Below are 27,611 nucleotides of genomic sequence, written 5' to 3'. Positions count from 1 at the left end.
CTAGCAGAAAGCCTGCAGCCTCTGCATCCGTTTTAAAGCCCCACTCCATCATCAGTTGTCTCCACTCCACCTGGTAATAATAGCTGTGCCAATATAGACTCTTTTTCTCACGGCTATTACTTCTTTTTCTTTTCTTGGTTATTTTCTCTTCAAAGTATGGATGGTCCTCCATTTCAACAGAAAACGGGAAATACAATGATCTACGGGCGTCTTTTCTTGTTTTATATTCCTCCTCCACTAACAGCACTTCTTCATATAGAAGACAGATAAATCACGTAAGGTTAACACGTTTGTCCCTTTTCATCTACTGTAATCGAAGATAGCAACATGGTGTCATCCAGTGGGTGCACCGGCATCTACGTATTTACAAACTACTAATTCTAAGCTATGAGAATGCATTGATTTTTGATATGATATTATTAGACTTTGCCAGAATATGTATTTATAAAAGCAATGCTTGATTTTTACTAATTAAAAGCCAAATTAGTTACACACTGTCCCTTTAAACAATGACAGCTATTTGGAAAGTCATGGTGTGGAAACTAAAGAGAGGACCGTTTTTACAGCAGAGTTCGCAAACCTTGTGGTGTGCACCTATAAAATGGCTAACTCCACGCTAGCTAGCTGCTATCTCAGCCGCTGCATTGACCAATGTCTAATTTATAGCTGCCAGAAGCAGTGATGTTGACCCTGACGGAGGGGGTGTATTCTGTTGTTTTTGACATTTTGTGCAAACCCTTATTTCTGCCACTTTCTGCATGGGGATCAAGGGGTGAAAGCCAAACAGGAAAAAAATGGCCCAGTCTAGTCAGTATATACAAATTGTTACATATCCTACCTTAAAGCGAATACTTCTAAGGTTAGTTACAGATGACAAATGTACTTCCTAAACACTCTTCTTCTCCTGTGGGTTGTTGAATCGAAGGAGATCTGCTGTTTGAAACAAAAACTGCAATTGATGTAGATCATATTAAGCAGCATTATATTTAAGGTATAACCATGTGGATGCCAGAACTGGCTTGCATAAGTATCGCGGCTAAACGACAACTGCAGCTTAATTCACTCGCTTAAATCAGTGGAGCTAAAGAGCCCCTTTCCTCCACCAACAAAGGAACCTTGTTGACCCTTTTTGTCAATTAATGGGAAGCATGGAGTAAAGCAAGCTGGGAGAGGGGAGGGAGGAAACAATGATTTTATGTGTTGTCAAGCTCCTGCGATTCCTCCTTGTTGACTTTCTCCTTTCTCATTGTTCATAAGGGCTCTCAGCTTTAACTTGCTGTCAGGAAAGCATTGAGTAAAACTGTTTTACTTGCTTTATAGCTGAATAAAGATGCAACGCAAGGCTTGTATAGTGAGGGGTAGGACTTAGATTAACATTAGGGATAACAAAGGCATCATTGAATGGCAGGGAAAATAAAAAAAGAGTATTTTATATCTGGTGTTAAATGCATATATCACATAGGATTAGTGCAAAAACTCTGATCAGACCAATTTAGATGAGCTAAGAATACCTTCATTGTCCCACAATGGGGAAATTCGGGCGTGACAGTGGCAAAGACACGGAAAGTTACACACAATTATCTGCAATAAAAAAAGAAGAAGAAAAAAAATAACAAACTTGTCTCATCTAAAGCTAGTTCTTAAGAAACGCCAAGAATAGAAGCTAAAAGAGAAAATACCAGAGAAAATATTGCACAATTATTGATATGGCATTCTCGGGTGAAAATGAGGTGAAATATTCAAGTTTAACGGTGGAGAAACTGCAGCCTATTTAATTTGGTTATGTTTGGGAGTGAGCTTCATGGACGTGTAGTCAAATCCACATTATGCCTTCTGGAGCGATAAAATTACAGCTGTGTGTGCATGTGTGTGTCCATGTTTGCCTGCGAGTGTGCATGGAGGAGAGCAGTCAGCCGCAGCTGTACCTGCCCTCGCTTGGCAGAGCACAGCTTTTGCCAGCTTAAAAAACCAGAAGGTTTTGATATGGCAGAAAAGCAGTCATTTGGCTGATCTAATGGTGGCTCCCCTGGGGTCCGTATCTCTTTGCAAACATGGAGCGGGGACAGCGAATGGGGTGTAGACCCATAAAACCACAGGGATATTTTGTCAAATACCATCCCCACCCCCCCAGCCTCCACGCTGATATCTCCAGCATATCTCCTGTAAATTCCCCCCTTTTTTCCCCCCATTAATTCAGACGTTATTTGCACACACTCGCGGAGAGAACGGCAAACGCACCAGAGAGTGTCTTTCGGCTTTCTTTGAGATCATCGCTGCTCTGTTCTGGTTTACATGATTGCAGCTAAGATGCTTCCTTTTTTGTCAATGTGCATTGCTGCAGGTGAATGCAGATCTAAAGAAAATGTTCACCTTAGGGATGTCTTCAATATTCTCCTCTCTCATCTTTCAAAGACAATTTCTCCCAGAGCCTTTCATGCTCCCCCCCCCCCGTCTCTTCTCCCGCGCTCCTCCACCCTCACACCCTTCTCCTTTTAAAGTGGGACTCCGTTCCCTGGCAGCCTGTCCCCGAGCCCAGCTTGTTAAGAGAGACACTGGTGCATGGTCTTCCTCACCTTCCCACTCCAATTCCTTTTAATTAGACCTCTGTTCTTTTGTGCATGTGTTTACAATAAGATATTGATGTGTGTGTGTGTGTGTTACTGTGTGTGTGTGTGAACTGTAAGAATAGCTGTTGACACCACAGTGGCTTTGTTTGTTGTTCTTTTGGTAAACCAAGGTATTTAACAGCAGTGTATGCTTCAAAACAGTCGGCAACTTTTGTTAAGCAAGAATTGACTTAAACGCTCGGGTCTTGTTTTATTTTTGTAAGTTAAGCTTCCTGGCTTCTGCTAATCCTTGTTTGGGAGAAATTTGGGTTCTTTGAGATGCTAGAATCTCCTCAGTATATATATATATATATATATATATATATATATATATATGTGTATGTGTATATATATATATATATATATATATATATATATATATATATATATATATCAGGTTGTACTGACAAGTATGCCCTTCAGTGGGGAAGTCAGCTACTGGGAAAAGACTTATCCATCTTGAAGTCAGAACAAGCCAAAAGGGTGTAAGAAGAAAGGGAAGAAGCAGGTTTTTTTCCTATGGAAGCATTTTTCTGCAGGCACAGACTCACCTCAGCAGCGCCTGAACATTAAGGGAACTGATGTTGAAATAGCGGAGTATTATAAGCATCAGGGTGGGTGTTCACCTGAACAATAACCTGGACTAGAGTCACAACACTGATGCTCTTTACACAAAGGTCAGAGCAGGCTCTACCTGCTGAGGAGACAAAGGTCTCCTGGAGTCCAGGGGACGCTCCTGCTGACCTTTTTGACGAGGTGGTGGTATCAGTCTGTCTGCAGTGGTGCAGTTTGTTGGAGGAGCAGCTTGTCTGCAGCTCGGGGAGAGAGACTCATCAGGAAGGCCCATTCTGTCTTGGGATGTCCCCTCGATCCAGTGCAGGTAGTGGTGGGACAGTGTGTCCCCCCCCCCCCCATGCATGACGCTGTTGCTCCTTCAGGGACAGACTTCTGAATCATTGGTGTACAAGGGAGCGCTATCGCACATCTTTCCTCCCAGCTGCTGTTGAACTATATACTGTAACCATCACTGCTCCCAGCAAAAACAAGTGTATACATCACAGCTGTTATTTTCTTTCCTTATAAATAGTCTGTTATTGTTTGTTTCTGCACTAATAATCTGACTATGCTATGTTTAATACTAACACTTTTTAATAATAATATTTTTAAAATAATGATATGTTTAATAATGCTGTGCAGTCTCTTATTCTCGTTTTATATTCTCATATATGTTTTACCTTTGTGTGAATTTGCATACATCCATTTGCCTTTCACTTTGATGCTGGTACACCTGAATTTCCCCATTGTGGGATATTTCTGTGCTATTCTAGCAATTGCTAATGATAGCAATCCACATAATTGCTAATATGAGATTCTCGAGACATTACAAAAGGCTGGCCTTGTTTTAATGATCTTTTTCTTTTAAAATATAGATTAAAAACCCCTGTTTAACTGCGGAGCTATGTGACTGTTCTCATTAACACAGGGTGTAACATCTCCTCTGGTCCTAATATGCATAAGTAATGATCAATCAGAGAAAGAGATTTTAAGAAGTTACAATAAATGAAGGAATAATTTAACCATCTGACCCATTACAGCAAATCAGAGTTTTTCCACAAACATTATTTATGACACAGCTCCTAATTAGAAGCAATCTTGTAGGAAAAAAATACCCCAATTTGACATGGAGCAGATTACGCCTGTGTGTTAAAATAGACAATAAGTAGAATCTTCTTGGAAAGGCATGCAGACGAAATATCTTGTACATATTTTTTCAGCTCGGGTGTACTTACGGATACTTGGAGGATTTGTCTGCATTTCTTTTTTGGGTGATACAGCCAGAACTAGGAAGAGAGTTTTGTTTTACTGCTCTTTAAATCTATGTGTTGAAGAGAGCAGGCAGAGGTGACCCCTGATTAGGGTTTAAACCTGTATGTTAAATGTGCCAAATGTTACATGAAGATACGCTTCTGAACACTAGAAATACATTTAAAAGTGTGATCTGAAACAAAAAAAAAAGAAAAAGAAAAATAATGCCATATACTTAATTTATCACCGTGAAGAAGAAATAATCTCTTTTAGAACAAGAATTTGAGGCATGTATGGAAAAGTTGAAAAGTTTTTATATTATTTCCTTTGGGTGTGCAAGATGTAACATTTTTATACTAGATATTTTTTTCCTCATGAACATTTATTCACTCTTTTTTGACCCTTTTGCTCTAGGATATCTGCATTTCTAGCACCCCAGAAGATGATGCAGAGAAATGTAATACCCCAGGCTAAGGGCTTAATATCCATATTGGTGAAGCGAACAGCGAGGTTGTTGTCACCTTTGTGGTAATAGAATCAAACCGGCAGTCTGTCTCCTCTTTACAAGAGAGAGCAGCTTCTCTCCTCCTTCACATAATCCCATTAACAGCACTTTGCTGAAATAGGGTCTGCCCTGTTTTTTTTTTTCTGCAGCATGCTGTTTGGACAGAGGGCAGGCTGCAGGGTTTTTAACGCCTTGATCTTCCTAACCCTAGCTACTGGATCTCTCTTTTCCACCCACCTTCTCATTTAGGGTAGAAAAATCTGAAAAGTACAGTTTACATTTTTTATTTGAATCGAACTGGCTGCGCCAAAACCGTGAGATACAGTTTAGCAAAGCCAGTTGCTTTTACATGGTTAAAAAGGTGAGGTTTGGTTTGAACTCAAGTGATAAAAGAAGAGTTAGGTTATACAACAGTATCCAAACAATATTAGTCAGAGGACCTGCTGATTAACGCTCTTAAGTAGACGGATGAACCCGTTGACCTGACTGCTATTATTTCTGCGCTTCAGGAACGTGGCGTGTACCTACGGGTGGCAAGAAGAAACTCATCGTTGAAATAAAGGCCAAAAAGGTCCCATTTGTGGTTTTCCACAAGCAATTTAGAGGATTCAAAAATCACCTTTTAAAAAGTGCAAAACCCGATGTTGATTAAGATTAACCCGTACATCGCCCCAAAACACACTATCCCTGTGGTGAAATGTGGTGGTGTTCGCATCATGCTGAGGGGAAGCTTTTCTTCAGTAGGGAAGAGCTTGAGCTATTGTCAAGAATATTAAGTCTAGACGTGTAAAGCTGGCTGAGACCAACCCTAAAAGATGTACGGCTGTAATTGCAGTGAAAGGGGGCTTCGCAAACCTTGACTTAAGGGGGGGACTGAGTACAAATGTGTTTCTCACGTTTTGAGATTATTTTCAAAATCATGTTTAAACATTTTAGCGTTTTCCTTCCCCTTGACACCTATGCTCTACTTAGGTGACACAAAATCCAAATGCATAAGATCATGCATCAAGAAAACTTTGTCCATACTGGGATTTAACAATGTTTTAAGCTTTGATAAGGCACCTGACTAAGTCAAACCTTGTTTCATATTAAATCTATTTAAAGTCATGACCTTCAAGCAAGAAATCCCATCAAATCGGTCTGTGCTTGTTTATACGCCCGCTGACAATTCTGCTTGCTTGCTTCTACTCATTCAAAGGGAGGTTCCACGCCCAAATTTTTTAGCTTTCTTCAAAGGAGACTGTCTCACAAGTTCAGCCATAATCCAACCCCTAAGATCATCACGACAGCCGGGCTGGTCCCGTAGCCTGAGCCAGGCTGTGATGATAGCCTCGCCTGTTTGAGGTACGTCTGACCTCAAAGGTCCAAACAGGAGGATTTTCAAAGATATAGTCACACAGCTGCTAGCTGAGGTATAACCACAGACAGCAGTAAAGCTGTGGGCAGCACTCTGTTCCAAGATGAGAAAAGAAAAAAACACCCATGGAGCTCAGAGTCATAAATTCACACAGAACCATCAGATTTTGGACTTCAGAAAGAGCCCTGCTGCAAACATCCATGTGTTTTATTCGGATCTCACACGGCGGACCTGCACAGTGTGACGCACAAAGTAATTATTGAAGTGGATTCACAGTTTTCATAATCCCTTGCAAAGGACAACAGCATAGCGTGTGTTTTGGCTATCTCAACCCCTCCTTGTCTCTGGCCCTTCAGTTTGCCTTTCAATTAGGTGAGCTTTGGTACAGAATGCGCTAGCTGATTAGCACCAGTAGTTTATCAACACTTTATAACGGAGGGTGGTGGGATTAATCAAATCCCCAACACATCCGCAGAAAGGCTGGACTCTGTAAACACAATCACAGCTGACTTTGTAAAGGAATTGAGAGAAGTGCGTGTGTGGGTGGGTGCGATTATGTGTGGGGGAGACCGCGAGGAGGGGGTCAGAACCGGGACGGAGGAGCGATAAGTGCAGAAAAGATATCAAATGAAATTAAAAATGGGTCGCTTTTGGTGGAAATCAGACATTTTGTGGAATTGTATTTTCTCCAAGCAAAATGTCACTTTGTGGTATTGGTTGGGCAGTCAAAAAAGAGCAGAAGCTGGAGGGGGGGGGGGGTAGTCGGGAGGCAGACAGATACATATGGTCTCAGTCTACCTTCCCGGAGCCAAACAGGGTGCATCCTCTGTTACTGGAAAGGCTGGCTCCTCATTATCTGCCTATCTCGGCTCCCTTTTGAGGAGAAAACGCAGCGTTGCAGGATCACTTTAGAGGGACACTGATCACAAGAGCAACTCATCTCCACTGAAGTAGATTGCGCCCTCCCTCTTCTCGTCCCCCACCCCCGCCCCCCCCACTGTGCTTGCTCGGCCGAAGACAGACAGAGGGAGGAATCCTCAGTGTTTTCTGCTCGGAAAAGTGGAAGTTTGAGCCAGAGAGATGGAGCGAAGCTTCAAAAGGCACATGTAATTGAGCAGCTCTAGATAGGCTATCTGGGAACATGAAACAGCAACAGTTGTGACGGAGGGTAATTGCCTCCCCGGGCTCGTATAATGCCTTGTCGAGTCTTTAAACTTGAGCAAACTGCTGGAAGTTCTTATGTCAGCAGGTAATTGGTTCCAGGCATCAGCAGCCGTGTGGAATGAAGGAAAGATGGGAGTTTGTGTATTTGTGCATTTACAAAAAAAAAAAAAAAGGTTGTGAGAAAGATCCCAAGAAAAGAGGATGTCTTTGTAAGGTTATTTTAATTTTTTTATTTTTTTTTTTATTTGGAGAGTCCAACTAGAGACGCTCCAATCAGAATTTTGGAGCCGATTGCAAAATCTCCAGTTTTATAGCTCTTTGACCAGGCAATACTGCTTTTGGCCAATTGCGATTTCTCTTTTACTGTTATAATATCAATAGCTATAAGAACAGCACTCAAAATATTTTTTTCTAGCCCTCTCATTGTGAGCATTCATTAATTACTTATGCTAGGGGTAAGGTGAGATCACACTGCCATTTGCGGTTAGCGTGGCCAGCATACTAGGTATGTAAGTGACATTTTCAAGAGTTACTGTATGTGTGAAAAAGCAATAAAGGATCTTTCAAATCTCAGGTTCCTGTTTATAAGTTAAAAATAAAAAAAGATCCAGTATTTTAAAATCCAAAATAATAATATCCTTCAATTGATATTAAAAGTACCTTTTGCAAACCCTTTAAGCAGTTATTAAACATACTTGTCATTAAGGACACATTTTTTAAATAAAAAAAAATATGTTTTTTATTTAAATGCCTAATGTGATATATAAATATCACATTAGGCATTTAAATAAAAATATATCTTACATTTTGTGTTTTCCAGTAGCTATAAGTAGAAAATCATCATGATTAACAGACATTAAAGCTTTCAAACTGAATTTGTTTTGCTTGGTAAAATAAGCTATTGAAATAAACTTAGTAAACTTATTAAAACACCAAGGGAGACCACTGTGGCATGAAATAAAAGGTCATTTTTTTTAATCAAAGCAAAAATGCTTGTTAAATTCAGAAAGGCACGATAAAAATATATTTTGTTAATTAATCATGTTTGATTTTAGTGTCAGAATGTAGCTTCCCTACTCCTGCAGTTTTCAGAAATTTTGCCATGGACATTGGTAGGATTTGATTTTCTATTCATATACATCAGCTAATAGACTACAAGAATCGACTTACTTTCTGACAAATCCAACATGTTTTGTTGGACTAAGATTCTATCTATCTATCTATCTATCTATCTATCTATCTATCTATCTATCTATCTATCTATCTATCTATCTATCTATCTATCTATCTATCTATCTCTCTCTCTCTCTCTCTCTCTCTCTCTCTCTCTCTCTCTCTCTCTCACAGGAAGTATAAAAACAGATAGCGCTGAATTCTTGTGTGTTTATGCTATCATCGGGAATTGAAGCCCAGTAGTAAGTAACAAAAGGTTTTTATAGAGACGGAGAAGCCGGTAGCATAATTAGTGAGTCGACTGGATCGTTCTCTGAATCTTTACTGTGTTCATCCTTCCTGTTATCTTCTTTAAGTCTCGCTCTCTCTAGCTCACGTAAACCTGAATGAGTCACAGACGTTTCCCACGTGTTGCAGAAAATGCAATCCCCTTTTATCCAGCTTGGTACAGCTCCTTGCCTCTTCAGGTTTTATACTTTTCACTAATATCTATAGCTAATTTTCAGTCTTCTTTCAGTATCAGCCTCCACTCAGAAGAGCGGTGTATGCTCCGGCTGCTGCTTACCTGTTCACTGATTTGAGTTCAAGTCAGCTGATAGTAAAAGCAGCAATGGTTGAGTCTTCTCTCTTTAATAGTGTCTTGCTGTATGTGAGTTAGTACATACGTACCTGTGGTATTTGGTATTTGTCTTTTGTACAAACATACTGACAGTTTTTTTTTTCTTCCCGATAACAATTTTTGTTATTTAATATTTCATTTGGAACCTTAATGTTAGTGTTGCTGGAAAAAATACCTGCTCTAATTTTATCCTCTGTGAAAAATAGGTGAAAGCTGCTACCTTTGCAGTCTAAATTAAGAATCAATTAAAGTTTTTTTTTCTTCAATTGACTATCTGAACGGTGTTTCATGAACATTTTATCCCTGCAGAAATGCGTCCCTCACTGTTGCTGACTTCAGAGTTTTTTTGAGTCCTAAGCTGTGCAAGAAGAGCCGTGTTATGGCCTTAACTGTCACGATGGCTCACCTCCTGGCTGGCCGCTATCCAAACCCCTTCCTGGCTGGAGTTTGCAGAGTGGGACTTTGGAAAAAGGATATGCTTTATTATCTGCCTCCTGCATGATTAATTGAACATCTGTTCACTTCATGACAACTGACCCTAAATTCCCCACTGTTTATCCTCTGCATAAACAGTTAATAAACTAGCTGAGAATGTGTCACGTTAGGAGGTCAAGACGTCGTTTTTTTTTTTTTTTTTTTTTTGCCTGCCATCTCCCTTTCCCTGCTGCCCTGTTAGTTTTTGGGTCTATTTTGGCAGTTTTCCTTTTCTCTGACAAACCCTGGTGGAGAGAATTAAACACTAAGTGGAGATCCAGAATGGTCCCTGGATGTATTTTGTTGTTTTTTTTTTCACTTGAGAGGCCTTGTCACCAGTCCCCCCCCCCCCCCCCCTCCCTTCCCCCCCAGCTGTTGTGTGAAGCTGAAACCTCCCTTCTCTCCCTCCTGATTAGCAGAGTCTTTGTTCCGTTGGAGGTGGCACGCCATGAGGCATGATTGCAGTGGGCAAACTGGCAGCTTTCAAGCAAGGCTGCTGCTGTGCTGATCTGCATCAGACTTTACCCCCCTCCTCGCTCAGCATAGGCAAAATCAAATCAGGTTTCATTTGTTGTTTGCTCTCCCAGCAGTTAGGCCTCTTTTAATACTCAGGTATTTAGATTTTTTTTTTTCCCAGCTCAGTTGATGTACATCTTTTCTGGGTAAAGGGATATTTCAGTGTGGGTAAGGAATCTGTGAAGCAGAGCCAATAAAATTAACCTATGTTAATGGGGCAGCGGTTTAATTAATTAAACCTTTTTTTTCCCTCCATTTGCCCAACAGTGCAACACCGTTCTGATTTGCTGATTGCTATCTGTCTTTCTGCAGGCTGCGTCCATGGCGCTGAGCAGCTTGGGCCATGTATACACAGCCATAGGAGACTATCCGAACGCCCTCGCCAGCCACAAGCAGTGTGTCCTGCTGGCCAAGCAGTCCAAGGATCAGCTGTCTGAGGCTCGGGAGCTGGGCAACATGGGAGCGGTCTATATCGCCATGGGAGACTTCGACAATGCCGTTCAATGTCATGAGCAGCACTTAGGCATCGCCAAGGCCCTGGAAAACAAAAGAGAAGAAGCCCGAGCGTACAGTAACCTGGGGAGCGCCTACCACTACCACCGTAACTTCGACAAGGCCATGTCCTACCACACTCATGTCCTGGAGCTGGCGCAGGAGCTGGAGGAGAAGTCCATCGAGATGAGGGCGTATGCGGGGCTGGGTCACGCGGCCCGCTGTATGCAGGACCTGGAGAGGGCAAAGCAGTACCATGAACAGCAGCTGGCCATCGCTGAAGGACTGAAGGACAGGGCGGCCGAGGGAAGGGCATCCTCCAATTTGGGTATGTATGTCAGATATTTGAGTTGTTCGATAAGTGATAACAGGGTGCGTATCAAACGCTTCAAGGTTTATATTAACAGCAACGTTAGGTTGATGGTAAATGGACTAGATTTATATACAGTATAGTATATTTCTGCTCATACTGATCACTCAAAGTGCTTTACACTACAGAAAGGTGTATTCATTCAAACACCGATACGCAGACTGGTACACAACCTGGGGTTAAGGGCATTGCCAAGGGGCAAGCAGACATGTGACTTCTGGAGTAAAAGGAGCCTTCTAAGTGATTTTTTTATTATTATTATTGTTGAAAATCAAAGTAACGGTTTCTACAAACCAAGCCTGGAGACTCTATGGTCTATCACAGCCGACCCTTTAGATGTCCCAGGCTGGTAGCGACCAACCGGAAATCCATGACTAAACATGCATCAGTGCTAATTGTGCACACAAATCTGAATACCTACAAACCAGAATCCTTTATTTTGAAAAGCTAGCTTTCTTTTCTCTGTTTCCATAGCAACATTACCACCTTTATGTTTAAAATATTTGTTGGTTATTTTCAGTTGCCGTTAATTCCTTCCTTGCACGCCTATATGATATGTAGCTTGTTGAATAAAGTCTCGCTGCGGTTGACGAAGCCAAAGGTAAAGTGAGTGTTTGTCGAGAACAGCTTGACTTAACATCATCAGACTAACATACACTGAAATGCAAGAACATACACATTTTCATTCTTTTGTCAATTGTTTTCCTAAAAGGTATTTATTGACGTTAGACGAAAGATTTAACTTTTTTTTTTTGTTTCTGACATGCTGGTCACTGGTCAAGTCAGATCAAGCTGAAAAACTTCAAATTGTGGTAATCACCCGATCAGTGCACCTCTGTTTAGAGTCACCGTAAAATACACAGTTGCATAGCGTCAGGCTTTTCCAGGGAGAAGACCCTGGCAGACACAGAGCAGCAACAAGATCTCACGAAGAATTACCATTGGGTACAAAATCCTTTCTTTAAATGTAAACCAAAGCGCATCTTGTTCCAAACACAGCAGTGTGCCTTTGCTATAGAAGACATCATGGTAGGTGGTGCTATTTTTACACCTCTGGGAAGTTGTTAGAGCGAGATTCATACTGTCTGCGGGAGACACAACGTTCAATAAATCTGCTTCCGTACGGTTATAACCTTTACAAGAAGAATGTCTTAAAATATGGTTCAACATCACATTAATGTTTGAAAAAAATATATACACTATATCTGAAAAATGAGAGATAAAATCACCAATGGCATTATATCCTTCTGCAAAAACACTTTCATTGAAACTCATGTTTAAAAGCTGATATTTAAACATTCTGACCTATATTAGCAACCCAAAATCAGAAAGCCCCACATACTTATTCACTTTTAGTGGGATAACTTTCAGTATTTCATCGTCAGTGTACGGTATTTTGTGCTAATTAACATGAATGACATCATGTTGTACTGTTTGTATTCTGCCTTTTGGATCTGTTCACATATTTAATGTGCATGCATGCAGCATATATCTTAATGTAGCCAAATCACAGTAGCATCTTTTTCATTTACATTTTTTATGGTAAAAAGCCAAACAGCTGATGACAGCATGGTAGAAAGGCTGTTTGTAGTGAAGTTTAAAGCATGGATTAGCATTTGATTAGTAACCACTAAGGCGGAAGAGTGACAGTCTGGCCTTTGCTAGTAGTCATCTACGTAGACCATGAATAGGAGAAATATGTGCAACAAGTGGCCTAGCTGGGTCCGAAACGTATCTCAAATTTACTGGACCGCTTTGCAGCATCATTAAACCCAAATCAAAAGTCACTGACAGTATCCTCATGATACACACCCCGTTTCTAAAAGGTGAAACATGGGTTATTGGTCATTTAGTTTGTGGCATATTTTGATCCAGTCTTTTTATCTGTGCAGATTACTGTAAGAAGAACTTTTTTATTTATGTCTGCAATCCACACATTTAATGTTATGTCTTTAAACTCTACCACACATGCAACCTTTTATAAGGGTTTGCACAAACTGCCCAAACAGTGAGTGATCATTGGAAACATACACTTCAGACACAGTTTACAGCCTTCAAAAACTTCTGGGTCACTGTGGCTCGATGGGTTAAGTAGTCTTGCAGTCGGAAGGTTGTGGGTTCGATTCAAGCTTCCCCCTGTCACATGTCGACATGTGCCCCTGGGCAAGGCACTTAAACCCAAGTTGCCTACTAATGGCTCTATAAGTTCAGTCCATTTACCATTTAAATACATTTTTGTTAAAGAGACTTGATATGCTGCAGGTTTCTAGCAATAAACTGTGGAGATTTATTTTACCTCCCTCACCATCCTATTTACTGTGCATAGTTCATGTAAACCGGGGTACCTCGTCTAGCCTTGTTGGTGGCAGTTTCATGTTTTTTCATCTTTTTAATGTTTGCTCTGACAGTGATTTTCATTCAACCAGGAGGGTTGTTATAATTGCTCAGCAGGTTTTTGCAAGTTTCCTCTGGTATTTTTAGGATTAATCTTTGATGTTGAGCTCCAAGTCTTTGAGGTTAGAAGGCCTCTTTGCCATCGCCCTAATCTTTAGCTCTCTCTTACCACCAGGACGCCGGCCTGGCCACTTCAACATGTTAGTATTACATCCAGTCAGAGGAGACATGTTGCTATAGCTGAAATATAACTTTAAACCTAAATCATTTTGAACTGTGAATATGGCATCTGTAGATGAGCAGATATTCTCTTGTAGCCATTTTGTTGCTTATACTGACACCATCAACCTTAGTTCAATGTCATTTTATCTTGCTTTTCAAATTTTGAAGAATAGGTAAGATCTAAAAAAACAGTTCTCTGTGTCACTTCACATTTCCACAATAAGAAGACAGAAATCCTGTAACACTAGTTAAAAGTTTCCAGACACTGTTCAATTTAAAAAGTGAAACATGAATGATTAAAGTGCTCCAGTTCAATTTCTGTTATATGAGTTGTTGAGGATCGTAATTTGTGATATTATTGTGTTAAAAATACTCCTAAATTAATGCTTTCAATTGAATAACTGCACTAGGGTTAAATGTTGGATTTGTTTTGTGTAGAAAGCTATGTTCCTATTCCTGTACAATGTTTAAGACCCACTGTTAACAAATTTAAGGGGTTACATCTGAAACAGGTTAATTGTGTAATGTGAAGGTTGGACAATGACAGTAAGGACTTTGAACTTTAAATCAATTAATGCAATTTCAGTAATTTGCACATCCTAAGCAGAGTTACAAAGTAATTATGGAGGGCACTATAGCTGCAGTCCAACTGTTTGTCAGGTCTTGTGAACATATTTTCGTGGTAAGACTTATATGATGTTAGGCAGAGGTTTGATGCTAGTATTAATGCTGAGAAGGGAGATTTGAATATTGTGAATTATTGTTTGGTCATATCTTATAGACACACGACAGATTTCTACAATATTGCTAATTTAGAAATCAGATCTGGATAGAGTGTGATACCATACCTCCACTGCAGAAGGAGGTCCACTCCAAACCTCCAGTGGCGTGGATGTGTGTGTCCTTGCTGCCCCTCTTTAGAGGTGATTAAGCTTCTGATCATTAGATTGTTAGAGGTCTTTCAGGGTGAAAAGAGGCTGCCAAGACTTTATTCGTTTGTGGTGCAAACTGGGACATTTTTGAATGATCTCAACTCTCAGCCAGCTTGACAAGGGGAGTCAGGACAAGAAGGGGCGGCTGTTGGCGATGAATGTTAATGTCTCATAAAAAGTCCTTGTACGTTTTCTAGAGTTAATTACTCTGGAAATGTAAAGTACAGCTTGTTCTGTTTTTGTTTGGGCTTACAGCACGAGGGTCTTCATTTCCTGTTAGCATTTCCACTATGCCCCTGGCTACATTCCTTCATCTTCATTTAAATAAGCCGTCTACTTATTTTGAAGATATTTATGGTCTGTAGGACCATAATGTTTATTCTGTTTTTAAAAAGAGACAATCAGTATGTTGCGCGTAGTTCCATTGTTTAATTTCCAGCTGTTTGTATGCAGAGGATGTGAGGGTTACATTAATTCCTGTTGTTGAAAGAGCCTTGTAGATTGTGCAAGATTAGATAACAAAGAAAAAAGCAGCGCAAGCTAAAAGTTCTGTTGTAATCAAACACAAACTACAGCAAATCCCATCAGGGCCTAAAAAAGGCAAAATTTTCCCACGTGTACACTGAAGACATTAATCGGCTGTCATGTATAAATTCATTTGGCTGAATTATATAGAAAATGTATTCTTCTAAATGTCCTAAATTAGAGGTTTGCTAGAATTTAGAAATCTATAAAGTGAGCGGATGGATGATATTGAAAACATATTAGATTTTATTTTTTTTTTACAAGCACAATCGTGATTTTATCACAAATACCTGATGTAAAAATTTAGCTCTTAAAAACATCAAGACATTTTGCACCATTTTACCAACTTGTGTGGTCTAAAACTAACCAGTCAACGGTCAAGTCTGTGCAGTCTCTTATCATCATTTCTTTGCTTTGTTTTGGAGCATGCTTTACCCTCACTGCAACTTTCGACAAAAATATATAAATTCTGACGTTTCCTTTCATGGATTTTCAGTCTTTAAAGTGCGTATTCGAATGTATGAATGGGCTTGCACCACCACCTCTTTGTGATTGTGTTGAGGAAACAAAACAAAAAAAATCAACAAATCATCCAGAGCTGCTTTGAGTGGTAGAAATCAAATCCGTTCTGTAAACATCCTTTGCGCGGTCAACGTTCGCTGTCGAAGGAGGAAATCACTTGAACACATCGCCTGCTCATTTGAAATCAGCTGTATATTTCAAACTTTTAAGAAAATCTATTTAGTCTTGATTGGTTGTCCACTCTTGTCTACTTGCAAGTTCTTTTGTTTCCTTTTGTTGGATGTTTTTTTTGTACAATGCCCTTCATCCAATTGCAACATTTTTTGAAAGTAATTGGTATTCAGAAATCTTTGTCACTGAACACATTTGTAAACGTGAGAGATTTTTTTCTATTTTCTAGCCTTGATTTTTTTATGCCTTTTTTCAAAAATACCTTTATAGATAAGCCAGTGGCTAGAAGGCCTGTGTAAAGGGAAATGGTTACTTTGTAATCTTTAATATCTGCTTCTCCTGATCAAATACATATGAATGAATGAATGAATCAGTGAATGTAATGCTTACAAAATGCTACTAGCTAATAATACATTTTAACATGGTAATATGTAAAATCAGCAAACCTGTCACCACTTCTGCATGAGAGCTAGTTGATGAAGCTAAATATAATGTAGAAAAAGAAAAACTGATGCGTTTGAGCAAGAGCACAGAAGGTGCATTATGGACTATCCCACGATCTCACTGCTTTGGCTGAACACATTGTAATCCCTAATAATCTAATATTGTCATAAAGCCCACATCTAATCTGCCTAATCAAGTCTTAACACCTTAATTTGCCATGAATTACATTAATAGCAGGGGAACGCTTTACAGTCGACTAAAATACATAAAGCAGGGGCCTCAGGGTGTAAAAGTGTCCTTTTGCCGTTTTAGTATCCCATTAGATATATTAGATCAGCAGTTCCTTAATATTTGGGCCAGCAATTACAACCCGAGCCGGATGACTTATGATGGCCATTAAGGTGATGGTAAACCAGACTCTAATGGACAACTAAGAGGCACGATAATTCCTTCCAAATGAATTATTCTTTAACCTAACATCTAAAATTGTGCTAGCAGTCAGTCGGGTTAATCGGGCAAACATAAATTGAAGCGGCGCTCCGCTTTTTCCCCACCCGACGGTTACACACATCGTCCGGGCTGCCACCAGCTCCAGCGCCATACCCAAATTCAACCCAGGACCTGGGAAACAGGTTGACATAAATTAGATGCTTCAGCGAGAACATTTTACGATTCTTCGCTACATGTGAGCTTTATTACGAGTGGGCACTCTATGTCAGGCGGAAAATTGATTCCCCCGCTGCATGGGGTGTGATTGCACGAGAGAGTGTGAGAGCACTTTTATTCATCATAAACTGTGATATTACAGTTCTTCCATGTTACGACGGAGCAATGATAATCCGGCTGATTTAGTGCCGCTGACGACGGAGGACGCGTCGAGTGAGCGGGCGGCAGCGTCGGCCTCCTGTTGCTCCGTGGAAACCGGACGGACGGCGCTGGCCGGTGATGCGGACGAAGTAACACTTGACGTCCAGGAGGGCCTGTTGTCCGTCGCAGCTCTGCCTAAACTGTTTTCTCCCTCCGTACTTTTTCAAGCTTCCTCCTCTCACCCTGCCTTTTCCTCTCACCCCCACTGATTCCAATCTGCAGCTGTCAAGCTCCCAGTAATTGAAACTGACTTGATGAATCGCTTAATTACCTTTAATAGCTGATTCGAGAGGAACTGAATAATGAAGATAACGGGGAATGAAGTGCAGGTTGCAACGCATCGGTCTGTAATTGCCCCATTGTTGTTGTTTTTTTGTTTATGGCAGGAGGGCGTGCATTGTTTTTCCGTCATCTGCGCCTTTGCGAGCCTGCTTAGCACGAGAAGATATGGGGGCTAAGACTAACAGGATGTTGGCTCCTCGCTCCGAAAAAAAGAAAAATGACACCGCGAAGGAGCGGATGATCAAGTGGAGATTAACAAGCGATGATAAAAGCTGAAAACATTCTGCGAGTAATGGGGAGGAGACGCTGCAGAAGCAAAAAATGAGCAGACGTTCATTATAATTGCATGTTGGGGCGGGTGACGTGGCTCCGAGGGACAGTTGTACAGAGATTGCAATACTTTAATATCTAACCAAAATGGCCAGCGGTATCAACAGCCCTGCCTCAGCACACTCTGACCTATAAAGGATATGGAAATGTTGCATTCCAGTCCCATTTATATTTCATTAATTGGCTAACTTACCCCCAAGTCAGCAATATTTCATATCTGAGACAGGACATAAGCTTAAGGCAGCCATGTACAATGCTACGAAATGATACTCCCCCCCCATTACAGATTTGTGTTACAAACATTTTTCAGTAAACTGAGCAGATTTTGATATTGGAAATTATGATTTATGCACTAAAGGAACAAGCTGTCCTATTCAGCCCGGTCCAATGTGAACAAGTAATTGCCCCCCTTATTAAGAATTTAATAAACCGTGAGTAACCAAATTCTGTGTACAGCAGAATACACGGAAGGTCACTGAATTATTGGTCAGAAAAACTTAAAAAGCAACACATTGTGGCCAGATCAAAAGAAATTCAAAATCAAATTAGAAGCCAAGCCGTTGACACCAATCCCTCGGTCTGGAGAGGACTTCAAAAGGCAGTTCTCAGGTTTTGATACTCCAGCAAACCTAAAGTGAGAGCAACTACCCACAATGAAAAAAAAAACATGGAAGAGTGGTAAACCTTCTCAAGGAGAGGTGGGCTCGGGCAAAAATGACTTCAAGAGCGCATCGGCAACTCGCCCAGGTGGTCAGAAAAGGACCCAGAAGAACATTTAAAGTAAAGCTGCCTGAAATTAGGAAATCATTTGGACATCGTGCCATAATCGATGGAACAACGAGTCTGCTCACACCCTGAAATGTTTTCAAGGTGAGAATGTCCCCATCTCATCTTGTGACTTTTAGCTTGAGCACATGTAATTTATGCTGCATAACAATGATCAGAAGCACACCGGTTGAGACGCTGCGGGCTGACCTTAAACAGGGCGTCCACGCTCACAAATCCTCTAATGTGGCCGAACGAAAATAATTCTGCTAAAACACGCTCCACGGCGATGTAAGAGACACATCACTACTTATCTCAAGTGCGTGATATGCTGCACATAGCGGTCTACAGCTTCTGTCCTGTCTCAGGTATCAAATATAGCTGACATTTGTGATGTTCACCAAACCTGCGAGGGCTTTTCCTCCCCTTTTTGCGTCTAGCTTCAAATAGACACTTAACGAGCTGTTTTGAATGGGTTGTTGTTGTAGCTTTGCCATTATGCGCTTGTTGTCCTGGAACTATTCTTCCTCGTTTAACCACGTGTCTCAAACAAGTCGCACGGAGGGTTGACACATTCAGCTAAAAGGGCCGGAGCCAAAAAGTCCTAATTAAGCCTTTCTTCCCCCTGTTTCTTTTTTTTTATCTAGCGTTCCCCCAGGAATTGGTTTTCTGCTGATCTGCACACAAAAACTAAAAGCAACAGAGAGAGAGAGGAAAACAACAGCCAGGGAGAGTTCACAAACAGATTCATAATCAGAGTGTGCAGAGATTCTCTGTATTTAGAGCTCATCACTGCTGTCAGAACGTCAACGTTGAAATACTTTCTGACCTTGTAGGACAAACTCCTCTGGCCGCTAAACTTTTCTCAGTATAAACTTCCACTGTTTTTGCAAGGCATGGGAGAATAGGCTCTGGAAGGCGGCCAGAAAATCAGTTGCATAACGCTGCTCTGACCAGACATCTGATCTACAGGCTTTACGGCATGTCTGACGGCGAGGCTGTTACATGACCGATGCTGAGGTATGTGTTTTTGTTGGCAACGTGTGATGCCAGTTACATTTAATATGGCAACACTGCTCTTGAGATTGATAAAAACCCTCCACATTGAAAAAGAAGGCTTGTTAAGTTGTCCAAATGCATACTGCGTAAGGTGAAATAGAAAAAAAAAAAAGCTCAGTTTGATTTCTCTTTTGTGGTTTTATAACAGAAAAAATGGCAAACTGAGTTCCTTCCTTATCAGTAGAAAGTAAGGGGGAAAAAATGCCTATCCTGAACTTATTTAACCCTTTTCTAGTCATGCTGACCTCTCTGAGAGCCTCCCTCTACAGCCACATTCTAACAGCCGCTCTTACAAACACACACACACATTCATACGTCATTACACAGATTGGTAGGCAACTTGGGAGTGCCTTGCTCAGGGGCACATTGACAAGGGATGAATCTGGAATCAAACCTTCAGCTCTGCTACTGTAAAGCACCTACTCTTGTTATGGAGCCACTGTAAACAAAGGAGAAATAATGCACAGCAGCTGTAGTCACTGTCATTCTGTTTGGAAAGTGATGGTGAACTATTAAAACTGACTTTCCTCTTTATTTTTTATGTCTAAAAACATTACTAAAGTTACAAAAGGTCCAGACGGGGGCCTAAATATGCGCTTCTGAAGCCACATTTTCCAGATCCCTACACAAAGTAATGCAGGACTGTGAAGGGGAAGGTAAATGATGGATTTAAAAATAGTAAAAAAATAAAATAAAAAAACAACAGCTCTGATAAGTTTGGCTGGCGCCTTTTGCGACATTTTTGTTATTGCAAACTTTCACAGCTGGAGACTGAAATATTTCCCCGTTCTTCTTCTTTGGAAGGAAGATGAAGATCAGCCAGATTGGATAAAGCGTCTTTAAAGATAAACTTTCAAGTCTTAAAAAGGTCCGGACAACATCCATCTTCTCGTCAATTCTGACACGCTTTCCTGTCGCTGTTGAAAAACAGCATTCCCACGCCACGACGCCGGCACCGCCATGTGGGGGCGCTATGTTTTCTGGGTAACATGTAGTGATGGCTTTCCACACCTATCATTTATTTTTATTTTTTTTCAAAAAGTCCGTCTTTGGTCTCATCTGAGCAGAGCACCCTATTCCACATGTGCGGCAAATTTATCTCCTTTCTTCAGCCTCCCTGTTATTCACTACTTATTGCTGGTTTATCACATAAAATGTTGTTAAAGCAACAAATTTTGATCGTAATGTGACAAATTCTAAAAAGGGGTGAGGGGGGGCATGAATGCGCTGTATCTTTTTCCATCTAAATAACCAACATAATGAAGAGAAAACAAGTATCCCCTATGCATGTTGCAGCAGCTGCTGCTGCTGCGTCATCATCACTGCATTGTGGTAGTTTGGTCATAAATCTTGCAGTTTTCTAGCCCTTTTCTTTTTCGTTCTGCTGCCCACAGCTGGAGCCGACCACAACAGGGACCAGACTTGCCTGGAGCACCGAAGAATAGAGATTATTCTGTTTTGTTCTTAAGCCGCTGGAAGCAGCAGTGAGTCTGGATGTATTATTAGTCTGACGAGGACAGGGAGTATGAGAGGCCTGAGTTTCCAGCGGAATTTAGAGAGCTTAATTGCTCAGACGGGATGAATGGAGGAACCTTGTGAAGAGACAGACAGTGAAAGTAGTTGGGAACTACACACAAGAAAATGCCATTTTCTGAGGGTTTGTGACAACCTTCAATCTCCGTTAATTCTTAGGTAAATGCCAGCTGGCCGAAATAAAGTTGGCAAATGGAACAGTGGTCAGAGAGGTGGCGTGACGGGGGAATTACCAGAATACTACTCTTATGCTATTCTGCTTGAAAGATTTGTGCTTGCGGGGCTTTCTAAGCAGGCCTCATATATGTGCTTGCTGGAAAAAAGCAGCGAGTGCCTCCGCTTTTCATGCCCCCCCTCCCCTCCCCGTAATCTCCCGACTGTGGACTGAGCGAGAAAGTGGACCAGAGAAGTCCTGTGAAGCACACTCTGTCTTTGTCCTCACTAAGGTGTTGTTCGCCATATGCAGCTATTATCCCACTCGCTGCAGTGCTATTAAATGTAACAAAAGAGCTATGGCATTCTTCTGAGCTAAGCAACTGTGCCCTTTTCCGGGAACATCTGCAAATTCAGCATGAAATGCAATCTGCAGGAGATGGCGCAGTGCAACAACACGAGTTCTTCCTGAATACGGCGCGTTTAAGCAGCCGTGGGAATCAGATGTGTCTGTGTGTGTGTGTTGGTGCCGGCATGTCAGCGATTGTTTAGAGAGCACACGAGGTGAAGGTCAGTGGGAACAGTGGAGCAGCTGGAGGACCCTCCATGTTTTTGTTGGCAGACCACCTGCAGGGCAATGATCAACTTCTCTCTTCTTTGTTTTTTTTTTTTTTTGTATTTCTCCTGTCTGCATGTCAGTCAGATCCCAGGGAATGTCTTCGCCTGTGTGTAAGGATTTAGCATCTTAAACTAATCTGACTTCAGTTGCACCTATTTCTGCAGATTCAAAGAAAGGCCTTAAGTGGGCTACCTCTGACTTATCTAGCAGATAATGAAATACTCTGTTGCCTTGTAGATTTCTTTATAAGGCAACTTAGACTCTTAAATACCAGCAACAAAGAGGTTTTGTAACTCATTTTGGATTTGAAGTCTCCTTTCAATCCTTTTTTTACGATATGCTCATTATATACAGTACTTTGCATAAGTATTTATGCCTTTTGACATTTGTCAGACTTTGTTACATTGCAGCATTAAGCTTTAATGCATTTTATTGGTATCTTATGTGGCAGACCAACACATTGTAGCACATAATTGGTAAATGGAAAAGAAATGGTTGTTGGATTCAGATCTAAAAAGGAGTAGTGTGTACCCCCACTGTTTTTTTTTTTTGTTGTTTTTTGTTTTTTCGTGTTAGCGGCAGCATCATGCTCCGGGGATGCTTTTCATCAGCAGCCGGGTCAGGAAACTTGGTCAGAGCCGTTTGGCAAAAATGGATGGAGCCAAATACAGTGGCGCCTCTAAACTTATTAAAGGCTGTGAAAGAGTTAACACGGTTGTTCTTTGATTGTTCTTCCAGCAGAACAACAGTCTTATACATAGATCAAATGATATTCCTGTTTTCACGTGTTCATATTTCTCAGTCATAGTCCAGACCTAAAACCAACTGAGAATCTGTGGCAAGACTTGAAAATTGATCTTTCCAGATGTGTGAGCTGTTTTATGCAAAAATCACAATCTCTAGATGTGCAGTACAGGTAGCAAAAGACCCGCGACTTTGTTTGTAGTAGCAGGTGGTTCTAAAAAGTATTCAATCAGGGGGTTTGTATATAAACAACCCCACACTTTTCATATACCTGAATGTTAAAGATATGTAAAAACATGCACAATAAGAACAATTATGCATAGCTTTATGTTGGTCTATCCTGTAAAAATACCAATAAAGCACGTTGAGGTTAGGTACTGTCATGATCATCTTTAGAAGTTGCTCATACTGTTTGTGCTTCTGCTTGTTGTCTAAGGGAATCATGATTCAGTGCAATATCCCTTCAACTTCACGATGAACACCCCAGAGTATAAAATATGTCAAGACAGAGCAGCTTATTTGACATTTGTAATTGGAATTTAATCAGCACAGAAGGAAAAAAAATGAATTCATCTGGGGAGGATTTTGTATTTTTAAAAAGCTACATCAGAAAATGTGTGTTGTTTGGGGAAAAATGAAAGCAAGAGCTACCCTACTTTCCATTCTCTTCTAAATTGTCATATTTTTAAATCTATATTTATTTGCCTTTCTAAACACAAGTTTGAAATACCATTAACGAACAGTCTTTGTCACTAATTCCTTTTCATTAGAAAGTAACTAAAGCTTCTTAACTATTTCATGTGAACACTGTCTGACGTCACTGAGATTTTACTTACAGAATATAATATTTAGTAATTTAATATTTATGCATATCAGTCTCCTTGTACTGAGATTGAAGTATTATTTTAGTTTAAAGAAAGCCTAATAAAATATAAATGAAAACATTTCAAAATAAAAATTGACCTTATTCCAAACTTTAAAGACAAACCATCTTTTTGTCATTTCAGATGGATCATCCTTCCTTTATTCCCTTTATCCGCCCACTAACAGTGGGCCTTCCTGACAGCAATAAAAAATGGCACAAGAATTTACTAAGAATACAGCACAATATCTCTATGCAGTGCATCCAGGCTTTCATGTAAAGCCATCTGAGTAATGAATAGTCACAAGGCATTGTTGAGCTTTTAATATCTTTGCTTATGGAGGACTGATATACCACTGAGTAAATGTATGTGAATTAACTGGTCATGTTTAGCATCGGGTATTTACAACCCACCTCACACATTAAATCGTTACATCATAGATCAGGCTTAATCAGATTACTGATACATTTTCAGATCCTGCTAGCTAGGACAGCATGCCATTATAGCCACATTAGTTAGTCTATTTGGTCTTGCAGCTGTATTTGCTCTCATGTTTGGAATGGTTTTATTTACCACTCTACAGGAGGCAATTCCCCCAGGGCTCCATAATCCTCTTACCATATAGGGGGCATAGAAATATTTTCTGGCTTCAAGTGTGGCTCCAGGCATAGCCTGAGGCTTATGGCGTTGTTTGGCAGCAGCTTCCGAGCCCCCAACCTGAAACCTGCCCATACTCCCCCTGCCCCCAGCCTTCCTGCCTGCTTTAGCCCCGCGTCCATCTCCAAGCCCTGGATCCATTTTTAGCCTGCAGCAGGGAACATGTTAGCTGGTAATACATCAGTAGGCATTATGTCCTCTGTAACATCAGTATCCGTTTGGGAAAAGAATAACCTTGGGAGTGACTTTGTGGCTGTCGGTGCTCCTTCACCCGGGCCGGCTGTGAATCTTAACATGCTTTGAGACTCCAAAGTTAGACAAAGCTGAGGATTATTTCCAAGGTGGTGAAATGAATGAGCCACCGGACGCTTATGATGTGAAAATAAAAATCTACCATTTAGTTTTTTCACAGGTTAAAAGAACATAAATTGATCTTATTAAAGTTACATATTGTAGCATGAGCTTTGCAGCTTTCAAACACCCTTTATTAGATGCTTCTATTCAGGATTTTAGCCCTGCAGATCCAGTCCCAATGTCTACGTTTGAATATCTGTTGATACACATATTTTCCAATTCAGAGCAGTTTTGCTTAAACATTTAGTGGTATTTTAGTATTGATCTATAAGCAAATATTAATAAACCACAAAGGCGCTGTCAGGTATACTGCTGCAATTTGTACCCATACCTTCAATTGTATAGATATTTACATGATTGGAAACCCACAGAGTGTTTTTTTCAGGCCTATTTTCCTGTCAGCTGCAGAGTTGCAAGATTTAAATGCTCATCACTTTACTTCCCAGTCTGGGAAGTATGCTGACAAAAGTGTGCAGTGATAAGTAAACATCTCATCTCATCTTAAATAGAGAAGTGATGGGTACAATGGACTTAAAAAATGTACTGGTAATTTAATTTGCTTCAGCTGTCAGCTCTTTTGTTTTATTGGGTTGTAAAATGATGGTTAAAAACAGTCTGAAAAGTTACTATATTCTGCAATAACATTACTTGAAAAAAAAAAGGGTAATTTAACCCCAGGCCATGTTACAATGTGTGTGGGGAAAGTCGAGAGAAGTAAACCACACAATAAAGTGTGAGTTTACAATCTCTCTTAAAATGGTCAGAAATCTTATTTATTCTAATTTGTAATTAGCTCCATTATCATAAGCTACAACAGCCTCTCGGAGTTGTGTCTTTACTTTATTGTAAATATTGTGTTGAAGTCTTCTAACAAGCTAACATTTTTACCACATTTTGTAAGTTTCACAGCAGACATACTGAAAGTTAAAAACCCACTCACAGCAGATTATATAAAGTATATAAAAATGTCAAACAACAAAAAAAAAAAAAACTATTGCATTTAACATCTGCTTGGTATGTCATAACATTGTTTGTTGTAAGCGTGCAGGGCTCTCTCCAGTGCATTTCCATGTAATGGGTCGTTACACTGAAAGTTGTAAAAATTACTCTGAAATTAGACTGTCACCCTCATTTTTATGTCAGCAACATAGAAACGTCAGTAAAGCTCTTGAACGCGCATCTGGGAAGTCAGAAACCTGCGACCGGCTATATCACCTCCACCTTGTAAACAGTATAAATGTTTGTGCCGGTGACAAACCCAGAAAGCACGGTTACACCAGTAATTAAAGGGATAAGGTCACAAAGCAGCTCGTTATTTACAGGAAAAAAATTTGAATATTGGTGTCGCTGTTTTTGAGCGATGGGAGTCGACCGTGTCATAAGAAGAAGAAAGGTAAGAAGAAAACAGCACAGCTATTAACAATGTTTTATTTTTTTGTGGAGCCGTGACTTCTACTGCTTAGACAATTCTGTGTGGATGTAGATTTGGAGTCCGGACAGTGACATAAACAACGGATGAATGTCTTTTTGTGAACGGTTTCGATAACTTATCGAAACCAAATGAAATGGACACTAAACGGTCCGCAAACAATTTCTAAACTTAGCGTGAACGATAGTGTGATGAGCAAAAAGTCAACTCCGCATCTATCTATTTACGTGTTAACACGACTGTGCCCAACACTGGTTTACATCAATTCTACTCAGATGTAGCAGCTCTGACCCAATAATATTACTTAATCTCAGACCGCACTATGTGCAGACTCTCTGTCTGCACTAATGAGGATTTGCTCACCCCCACACAGTTACTGTTTGGAGTGGGTCCAGTTCAACTTACTTTGGCACTCATGAAGCCTTGAGCTTTTATCCAATAATGGCTGGTTGATCGTTAAATGTGGAAAGTATATAAAAGGAGACAGTGACATCATGGCATAAGTAGTGTACTAATTTGACCGTTCATCCCAATAAAAACACATTACGTAAAATAGGGTGCGTTATAATACTTCAAAGATGCAACAGGACTTGGTTTTATACAAAAAAAACCTTTTTACTTCATATTTAGACCCATGTAACATGTTTTATGATAGATACATGTCAAAATAGAAAATAGTGTGACAGCAGCTCTCTATGCTCTGTGATTTAAATAATAAAATTCTTCCTTCTTTTGCTTCTGCCTGTGTTCTATGCTGGGATACTCTTTGCATATTAACTGTAAAGGACCTCAACCTGATGCTCACCAGGTTCGCTTCAGTTTTTTTTTCTTTTCTTTGGGAGGGGGTGGGGGGTTTGGCTTTGAACCAGAGAAGGCAAGCAAGCAAAAAAAAAAAATAAATAGCAGATGAGATATGATTTGTCAGTAAGTCTTTGTGACATGCTGAATAATTATCCTAAGTGGCTTTGATTATGTTTTATCCAACAAAGACATCCAGTTGAGACATGCTTACTTAATCAACTCCTTTACACTTGAATGAAAGACTGATGATGCAGATTTCACGCATATTGATGAACACGTTTTTTGTATACTGGAAGTACTTGAGTGAGAAGTGTGCCGTGATTATTGGAAGGGGGGGGGGTCCACTTCTTTCTATATGAATGCAGTCTTTATACTACAGACATGCACTTCAGTGAAATGAAGTCTCATGATCTTCCAAAAGTTGTCATGCTTTAACATTCAAGTCTGGCACCTATATTACTGCTACTTTCAATTACATTTTTCCAGTGGAGCAGTTCACAGGGTATGAACCACAAAATAATCTTTGTGGTAAGTTTGCTCTGGAATAAGAAATATTCTGTTCTCAGTATTTCCTTCCTGTTGATAGCTTTTAGGTAAGAAGGTCTTACAGGTTAACCTATTTTCATACAAAAGAGACAGATTGAGGAATCCTGAAAATAAAAAACGAAATCAAGTATGGATTCATGCTTCATTTACATTTAACAAATCCCTCTGAATTAATAGTCAAAAACAATGTAATCCTTTGACTGTTTTTGCCCCAAGAGGCATCCAAAATGGAAAGAAAATATGACGAGTTATGAGTAAATAGACAGTTATGAGTGTTTTTTAAAACAGATACATTTCAAGTCAGGCTTTGACAGAGG

The 27,611-nt window shown here is 40.2% G+C and overlaps 1 protein-coding gene across 3 annotated transcripts in view; it reads left to right on the top strand.

Annotated features, from left to right (window-relative positions):
• LOC105939218 (tetratricopeptide repeat protein 28) overlaps positions 1 to 27,611 on the top strand; it is a 306,671-nt gene that overhangs the window by 231,316 nt on the left and 47,744 nt on the right. For all 3 annotated transcript variants that reach the window (XM_021307932.2, XM_021307931.2, XM_036144490.1), the window contains one exon: positions 10,533 to 11,040. In XM_021307932.2, the coding sequence (XP_021163607.2) occupies positions 10,533 to 11,040 (508 nt within the window). The remainder of the gene's footprint in view (positions 1 to 10,532; positions 11,041 to 27,611) is intronic.

Source organism: Fundulus heteroclitus, chromosome 12 (genome assembly GCF_011125445.2).
Source record: "Fundulus heteroclitus isolate FHET01 chromosome 12, MU-UCD_Fhet_4.1, whole genome shotgun sequence".
NCBI classification, from domain to species: Eukaryota; Metazoa; Chordata; class Actinopteri; order Cyprinodontiformes; family Fundulidae; genus Fundulus; species Fundulus heteroclitus.
Note: the sequence above shows the minus strand (reverse complement) of the source record. Positions and strands in the feature narration are given on the sequence as shown.